At 33.3% G+C, this 9701-nt stretch overlaps 1 protein-coding gene across 1 annotated transcript; it reads left to right on the top strand.

Annotated features, from left to right (window-relative positions):
• Positions 1–2550: 2550 nt before the first annotated feature.
• Positions 2551–7166, top strand: LOC117335678 (claudin-18-like). The gene is made up of 3 exons (XM_033895835.1): positions 2551–2862; positions 4609–4764; positions 6170–7166. Exons 1-3 carry the CDS (start codon positions 2655–2657, stop codon positions 6322–6324), a joined length of 519 nt encoding a protein of 172 aa, XP_033751726.1. The 5' UTR covers positions 2551–2654; the 3' UTR covers positions 6325–7166.
• Positions 7167–9701: the final 2535 nt, after the last annotated feature.

The following is a 9701-nucleotide window of genomic DNA, read 5'->3' as shown; positions in this document are numbered from 1 at the left end:
AGTGACCTACCTTCCTTGAATAGAATTTGAACTACGATAAATGTAAACTAAACACTTCAGATTGTTGTTAGAGATATAGATAGAGTTTAACAGCACGTTATGTCGCGTTATCATTCGCATACAGACGTAGACTTCCCTTGATGTAGATATGCCAGAGAGGAACTTTGATATGTTGTTTTTGTATAAAATACCAGGTCTAAAGTTCATAAAAAAAATTAATTATATTTCCCCAAGGAAAGCAATATTTCATTAATGATATAATCTTTATTTAGAATTGCTTATTTAGGAATTACATTGACATAAATAAAATAAAAAAGAATGATATTAAAAAAATAGCTATATTTAAATATGTCACACCTCCGACAAGGAAATATCAAGAATGTGATATCGTGTATTTTTATAAACCTCTGGTGACTCAGACCGTCCAATATTTTTCGTAACAAACATTACGAGACTTAAAAATTATAACGAATCATTTTGTATTTTGTGATACACTTCAGTTAAATCTACCGCAATTAATGGTTGGTCTGGCGGCAGAGTGGTAACACATTTGCCTTTCAACTAGGCGATGAGGGTTCGATTCCCTAACAAAAATATATGAGGGTCACCTGCCCGAACCCCCTTTTTCTCTCTCTCTCTGTCTCTCTCTCTCTTTTTTGTTTTTTTTGTTTTTTTGTTTTTTTTTTTTAGTTTTGGTTGGTACTCTGATTTTACATCCGGGTCAACAGAAGCGACTAACATATACTTACGTTGATATAACCTGCTTCGAAATTGTTTTAAAATAAATAAATAAAATTGACAAGTTTTCTGAATCCACCATTAACATACAATTTGAAGTGCGTTTCTTGTTTTAAAATACAATTGTATATACTGTAGTTTTGAAATTATAATCCGATATTATTTATCTCTAATTATCTCCATTCGCACAATTGCCAAAGTAGATTTACAATCAGTTATTGTCAATAATATATGTAAGCATTTTACATAATCCCCTACATTTTGTTAAACTCATGTATCGGTGACCTACGAGGAAAACGATGATCACGACATCTGTACGTGCAGATTTCGTGCACAAAGCAATGACTACATCTCAATGATAGTTGACATTTTATAGCTATACAGGTTTTTTTTAAGTTTCGCGGAGTAATATTTTGCGGTTGTCCCATTTAGCTCTAGTTCACAGGTGCTAAATTACGCAAAACTCGGTCAATTATACGTTGGATATTCATTTTCGCACTTTTTTATGACCGCGAATATTAAATCTGTTTCGGTATACATAGTGTAGAGAAAGTATCAATTCCCGCATCTGACTCTGACTTTGCGTTTATTCGTTAAGAAGAATATAAACACTAATGAAAAAAAAAGTCCACAACTTTCGGAAATTATTTCTTTAGCTTTAATCGATATCATATAAATTACATCCTTTACCGAATTGATGTCTGTAAAACAAACATTAATTTGCATGTGATCTTTATTATGAATCTGTGTCATTTTATATTTGTTTTAAGGTAATTATATCCAAAATAGATCTATTAATAAAATATCATGCGTATCAATAACAGGTCAGATAAGCTATAGATGTAACTGTCATCATGCATGATCTTTACTGATATCATTATAAAGATGCAGTTTACTGGAACAGAACGAAGTCGAGGCCAGATCTACAAAATAAACGAAAGAAAAGGATCTAGTATAGAACCGGATTACAGAATAGACAGATTCCTCATAAGGCAGAGCTAAATTAACATATATTATATTGCGGGACCAAATCATATGTCAGGTTTAGATCAAGAGTACGCTATAATATATTTTCGAATACCGATTTATAATCCAATCTTGTTTGTAACAAGCATTTTCATTGGGTAAGCAATTTATGTCCATAACGTAAAAAAATGGCGTCGCCGTTTATAACGTCGCTTTTGATTGGCGGGTGGAGCAGCGTATGATCTGTCAGAGAAAAAAGTGATCAATAAAGTTAATTATTGCATGATAAGTTTAACTTATAAGAATTTACTTGAATATTATGTTATGGAGTTTACTGTCAAAACAAATGAGCTTTTTTCAGAACTTCTCGCTCTCACTCTTAGAGCCATTGAAAAATTTAGGGTTGTAACAGTGTTTACAGAATTTACACAAAGTTTTAGTATTTAAGTTCTTTGTTTTTGATACTTTATCAAACATTTTTGCCTGATTGCAGACATCACAAATGTTATCTTTTTTCAGGATTTAATATTTAAAGTTACTTTCTCAAAGGCGGTTGTTTTTATTCCTGTCTATCACCAGAATACCATAGCAAAGTGTTATCGAAAGTGAAACTAACGCAGTTTTGGGCTTGGTTTTCTTTTCAGAAAACGGAAACGACATCATTATCAGATAACGCCATGAACTCGATGCTACTTATATTCTAATTGTATTAATACAAACCTTATGTCGACGGGTACTGACACGATATGTGGGTGATAGTATGCCCTTTGGATTTGATATCAATTATCAAGGGTTGAACAGCACACCATGGAATCCAAATATGGGCATGTGTACTATCTGGTAAAACCTACCAGAAACTGTATTATACTATGTACGACATCGTACCAAGCTTCATTCTGGACAACTGAGTCGTGAAAACAGACGCAACGAGAATTTAACCACATTCAATCATGGGTTGCTCCGATTCTTCTGTGTTGTTGAAAATTGCCTTTGTAATTTTACCTCTGGCTTTGGTACTACAAATTGCTGGATTAGCGACTCCAAGCTGGAGTTCTATCACTGCATCCATTAAGGGAGTGTCCGCCAGTCAGTCGATTGGACTCTGGGCAACTTGTGCCACTGAAGCCGGAAAATCTCAGTGTGTCAGTTATACCGATGGTATGTAATTAATGTTCTTCTCTTCACATTATGATAATTTAGTTTTCAAGTTTGTTTAATTAGCATTGAGTGTTCTAACTCATTAATTTTATACACATACTTTGTATATAATTTTCATAATATTGGCCTGTCAAGATTAATATGAAAGAAACAATTAACGTGCCGGCCTAACTAAAGCTTAACTTGCGTTAGCTTGATGTACTATGTATTCCCACTTTTCCGTATTCGTTTGCATTTTTCCATTAAATAATTATACCAGTTTAAACATGCTGGGCTTATAATTTCCTATATAAATCAGAATAACAGAAAATTTCATATAAAAGTGACATTAATTGAACATCATTTAGATTATGTACAGTAAAATACTCGAGGGTCGCTAAATCCTTTTGATAACCACCCTTATTAACATTAAAGTGATGACCTGAAAGTCCGAATTTAGCGACATCTTTGAGGTTACCTTCCACAAATGGATTTCTTTATGTATAGTAAATGCATTGATTGACATGCATGAAATTTTCATTTTTTCAATAAATCTTCGCTGATGCTATCTACAATGATAAGTGTTTCTTGTAAAAAGTTAAAGTAAAATACATACCATACATTATCATATATTTATTGCCATATGTATGTAAGCTTGACCTATTCTATATAATTCGTTTTATATATATATATTTCACACCAATATATATATATAAATGGATCAAAGAAGTAATATGAACAGTATAATCCAGATAACACTGGATCCTCACATAAATGTATGGAGGATACGAATTACTTGTAATGAGTATATGGGGCATTGTCTCGAAAATTTAACAAGCCTTATTGTTCACATTGTTTGAATTACTTCTTTGCCCCATATATATATATAATATGTCAAGTAGTAATAACGACAGTACAGACAAGTAAATTGTCGAATTTTCGAGGCAATCTGTCCCTTTATCAAGAAACAGGTAAATTACATACGATCACATATAGACATAGAACATTGAACAGTTACACAAATATATATATATATATATATATATCTTAGAAACTCAAATGAAGAAGGAAGATAACGATCTACGACACCCAATCGCCTAGCCAGAAATATCCGCAGCCTATACCGCTGCGTCACATCGGCGTTCTAAAAAAGAACGTTTCAATTGGTCGGCCCGATACCCTGACATGATCATTGTGGAAGTCGTCTATAAGATGATATATAGATACCTGGATCGCAATGTATTTACATACATGGATACGAATTGTACATATATTATATATATTTCTCTCGGTACAACTACGACAGGAAATTCAAATCTTTATCTTCGGATCACCAACACATAGTGTATATCATACATTGTGCTAATAAATAGATATATAGCTTAGAAACACAAATGACGAAGGAAGACAACTTTTTGACTCGTGCCCTGACCGGATATATATTGTTGTGCTCTAAAAGTGGTGATTATGTGATTTTTGCGTAGCATTACCAAAGGATATCATTTTATCATGCATTATATATGATGACGTTAGACTGTTGGTATGTTGAATCTTCAGGAGATATTTGTTTGAGAAGGTGCTCTACACACAAAGATTATCAAAAACTGCCAGTTGACATTTCTACTGTACAATTTACATTTTAAGGAAATTCCTCGCTTAAAATTGCGGGAATGTTGAAACAGGTATTCGTTCAATTTAAAACTGAGAGCATAATACATGTACGTACCTTTACTATCTAAATCATAGGAATGTCTTTGTGTTTTCCAGTGGAGGATTGGTTGAAAGTTTGTCGGGCGTTCGCAATAATCGGTATGTTAGCAGTTGCTGCTGCCGCCATCTTGGAAGTGTTGTGCACGGTAGCCCTGTCCAAGGATTCACACAAGATAGCCTACATCTTGGCAACAATAATTGCCTTTGTTGGCGGTAAGCATTATGGACACTTGAATTTGACAGAAAACATGTTCAAATGTAATACAATCATCAGCTAGGATAAATCAATTAAGAAAGGTACATTTATGTACATATCTATCACATGTAAGGCTAATTAAACTTATTGTAGTATTCAGGAAAGGGTATCGTGGAATGCAAGAAAGTGAAAATCAAACGGTATCTGGAAAATCTATGGGGAAAATATAAACAAATGTGATATTTAGGTTCGTTAAAATGAAATAAAGATAAAATTAATGTCTCGACTGATTTTTGTAAGCAAGTGTCAGAAGCAACTTTTACAGTTGTAGTCAACGTAATGTATTTGTACCAGATAAAATATAATGTATCGCAACATTCTGATATGCCATGCAGTTACACGGACAGAGTATATATATATTTGCGTTAGAAAACATGTTAACATAACATAGACTTTGGTGGTCATATGTAAGAGTCAAGGGTAAAAAAGGGGGGTACGTACCTACCACCACAGGAATTACCTATTTGAAGTTTATTTGTTGTTTTTCTAATCGTAGATAGTAGAAACAGCCTGTGTACTTTGGTCCAGGAGGTTTGCCACAAACTTTATACCCCGTTTAATAACTTATTTCTTGTATTTCTTGGGCATTTTTTTACTTCATAACATGCACATGTACTTTGCTTTCGTTTTTCTATCCAACTAACTTTGATTCTGAAATCCCTTTAGACCTACTCTTAGTTCCCTCTTTCAGCCGTTCGGTATCGAACGAGTCCTGGAGGAAACATATGTATGATGCAATTTAATTCTTTATATATTTAATAAATTTTATCTTACCTTCAATTTATATTGAAGGGTGTAAATATTCTATATTGTGTGACGTGTGTTCAGTCCTTCTGTATAATTACTACACTGTACTTTATATATACTGTTCACTATTTCTGTAAGTTACTATCTATTTCGTTTTCATCTAGGTAAGTCATTATCCATGAGGTCATTATTGGACCATGTTTTGAAATACAGGACAAAATATTGTGAAATATTTCTGGAAATGACGATAACGTGTATGCTTTTTTTCGTGATTTGGAGCTTTCAAATCATTTCGTGTTTACAAACTTTCCTGGTTAGCTCATGTCTCAATAATATAACACTATTTGTTGTATTTATATTCGTGGTTTCATAACATCCACGCAAACAGTGGAAGTTTAATCACAACGAACATTTCATGTTTTCTATTTTTGGCTTTAAAATATAAACACGGTCATACCGGTAATACATGTAAATGGTCGACACGACCGGAAATGACGTAGCGAAAACGTTTTGAAGATAAAATGAGGGCATATTGGTAACATTATACATTTGATTACTCATAAAATTTTATTTTATATTTGTTCTGATTAAATCTAATCCAATTGTTCATTTCAGCCGGTGCCTGCATCCTAGCATGCATCATTTGGGCTGCAAAAGTAGGTGACGTGCTTTCCGGACTCGACCTCAGCTATTCGTTCGCCCTTTCCATCGTCGCGGGAGGTTTGTCTGGAATCGGTGGCATCCTAGTGGCAATTGATCTTTGCAAATAATTGTTCCAAATCTGTCATTTAGTTTAAAATACTGTTTATTTTCCGATATCAATATCAGCTGATATATTAATCAGTTTTTGATAATCGCTATCATAAACTGATCGCAATTATTCGAAATTCTGGATTTCCTCGATAATTGCCATTCGAGGTAACGTCAGTTAGATGCACAAATGCATGACAATAAAAGAAAATGCGTGTGTGCCACTGAAAAATATTCAGTTCAAAACCATATCCAGCTCCAACTATCAAGAGGCATTGATGCGGTTTATACACGAACTACCCATACTACCTCTTTCTTCGTCCAGAAATGCCCTTTGACCAAGTCAATTGATAAAGAGGTCAACAGATAGCAAACATTTTGACAGTTAGAAAATGATAAATGATCGGTAATGTTCACCTCGTGTAATGACGATAGTGACCACGTTTTGTAGGATTGATATAACCTCAAGTGTCTGTGAATTGATTTAAGGTTAAGGCACGACTGATACCACTTGACCCAGTATGAATATCACACAAACCGTATTTATGGATAGCATTACTTGCACATGCTATACAGAACACAATTCTCCTAAAAGCAGCTTGTAAATTGTATTTATGCTGACCAGCATTATTTATTATTGTTTAAGGTATTACGTATGATGATTTTTTTTATACATGACAACTTGATATGATAGTGCTCATTGTTCAATTAATTAGTGCCATGTTTTCCCCATTGTATTTGGTTTTTATTTCCATACTCTATTGAAGCTTAAGCGTCTTACAATCAAAATCATGTTTATCATGTTTATCATTAATCATGTTTATTATTATATCGAATAAAGTGTCTAATTGTTTAAAGAAAACCACTTGAGTTGTCATAGATCTTTCATGAATTTTCAATGGACCTTGTCAGGACTTTAAATAGTTTAATTATAAAATCGTCTTTGCCTTGTCGTGACTACTTTCCTACGCACTGGTTACAACAGAACATCAAAGCTACGATGATGGACATCCTTGCTATTTTCACATTCAATGATGATTGGCTATACTAGTAGTTCATTTTAGAGGACAAACACATGCGAATTACTGAAAACTGTTTAAATGCCTGAGTATCCTATATAAAGGCACATAAAAATCAATTGATATAGGTATACCCACTTCACGCACAGTAAGATGGTTTGTATTATGAAGGAAAAGAAAATAAATTGAGTTTCTTATTGTGGAATACATATGAGTTTTTCTAATGACACACATGGTAACTTCTCAACCATTTCATCACAACGCAAAGATATTATCGCTAATGTGAATCTGTTGTAACAGAGTGACCTCAGATTTGACTCAATGGTGTAGAAACACACGCGGTACAGGAAATGATAGTCGAGAGTAAATGTTTGACTTTTGATGACACCCAAACTATCAACGAAGCAGAGGGAAGCCTGCATGGTCACTTACTTAAGAGCTTATCCCAATGTAATTGTTGTGCCTATAAATAATCGGGAGCCATCCGCAAACATACTTAGTTTGGCTTCAATATGCTCACTGTTTCAACACGGAATATTTATACCCGATATATTTTTAAGACTCGGCTTGTATGATATATATTAGATGAGCGAGAGGGCAGCCTTGTTTCACGGCGCGACTGAGCCTTTTAAAAGAGCGAAGAAATCCATTTGAAAACAAATGAATGTATGTATGTCATTTAAATCCATTAAACAAGTCTGATGCCGCCACCAAATTCCTCCTAACATTTCTTAACCATTTTCATTCTTATCGATTGAAAGTGCTCACCTGATCTAAAACTATAAACACAGCCTCAATATCTTTTATGTTACGTACTCTATCACGTCTTGAATCAAAACGTACATTTTGTTTACTGTCTTTAATGTTTCTACCTGTATGATGTGAAGTAAAAAAAAAAATTGTTTGTGCTGATATTTTTAGTAAGTATCAGATAGTCATTATTTCAGAGAGTGATTTGACATCAATTTCCTATTCCCTCGTGTTCATCTTGCTTATACAGCATAGTGATTATACCTCAGTTCTGACTGTTAATTAATTTGTCTGAAAAGCATTATAACGTTATTACTTTTGTAAATTCATTTTATCACGTACCAGTACTTTTTATAAAACTTCTATTTATCCTGGACGGAGATCACCACTGTCTTTCTCAGTAGCACTTATGTTTTATCAATATTTTTGAAAGCTCATTTGCCTCTACTACATTTACACCCTTTGCTGTGAATAAGATACAGTGTGTGTAGAATGAAAGAGTGCTTCTAATATATTCCAATTTTTGACTTTGATACAATCCCAGTTTATTTATTCCTTTTAGTCTTTTTTCAAATCCAAAGAAATCATTTGATAATTTTCTCATTCTTCATACCACTTAAATATTGATCTTATTCTAGCAGCTGCTGCCTTTCGTTGGTAATAGGATTCTCTTTTTTTTTTTAATATTTATAGATTCATCATTACACTGTATTATTTTTTTTTAAGTTATTTTCCTATTTTTTTTTAATGTTTATCAGTATACTTATCTGTTTTCCACAAACTTATACTGCCTATTACTTTTTCTCTCATTTTCCAATACCCGGCCCGTTTATGTTACTGTATCTATAAGTGTTATATTCAGATAAGGGGCGCAATATATGATCTGTTTTTGCAAATGTGCAAAACTATATGGATGAAGTTATCACATTTGCATCAACTTTGTTAGATAGATATGAAAAAATCTGTCAACTCGTGAACATTTGTTACGCCTTCTGAATGTAACGGCCTTTTTGCTAGGGTTCTTTCTTAAGAGATATTCAGTCCGTAATTCCCATACCATATCTTCTAGTTCTTCTATCTCTACATTGTTTTGATCAATTATGTTATCTCTATCTACATATTTATTACGTACACAATTAAAATCTCCCCGAATAATTAGTTTATTTCCATCTACATTTGTACTTACTTTTTAAAGTTCCTGTTTCATATGACTTAAGGAAAGTTTCTTTTCTAGGCATCATTGGATACATATGTAATAACTAATATCACAGTACAATCCTCCTGTTAATAAATCATCCCTCATTATCTAGTAATACATGAGTAAGTTTAATTTGTAAGCCTTTTCTAAATAATATCGATACACCTCTGGATGCTGATGTACCATTTGACCAGTGGCTTTTACTATATCATTCACTTTTTCATCTAAATAAAGAACTATTTTCAATAAATATTCAACACCGTCATCAACCAAAAAGGAACATCAGTAATGACATTAATATAGCAAAAAAATCTTAGTTTTCTTTGGGGGGGGGGGTATATGTGTTCTTACGTGGACACTACACAGGCAAAAGTGCCACACATGTGCCACATGCGTAAAACGCATGAAAATCATATGAAATTTACATGCG

The sequence above is a fragment of the Pecten maximus genome, chromosome 10 (genome assembly GCF_902652985.1).
Source record: "Pecten maximus chromosome 10, xPecMax1.1, whole genome shotgun sequence".
NCBI lineage: Eukaryota > Metazoa > Mollusca > Bivalvia > Pectinida > Pectinidae > Pecten > Pecten maximus.
The sequence above is the reverse complement of the archived record's forward strand: the minus strand, read 5'-3'. Positions and strand labels throughout refer to the sequence as shown.

What these genes read in the sequence shown, in the direction of transcription:
- LOC117335678 (XM_033895835.1), top strand. Translation starts at nt 2,655, where the DNA reads ATGGGTTGCTCCGATTCTTCTGTGTTGTTGAAAATTGCCTTTGTAATT. An exon ending in GTGTGTCAGTTATACCGATG is followed by an intron (nt 2,863 to 4,608) that starts GTATGTAATTAA and finishes TGTGTTTTCCAG; the next exon opens with TGGAGGATTGGTTGAAAGTT. An exon ending in AATAATTGCCTTTGTTGGCG is followed by an intron (nt 4,765 to 6,169) that starts GTAAGCATTATG and finishes TGTTCATTTCAG; the next exon opens with CCGGTGCCTGCATCCTAGCA.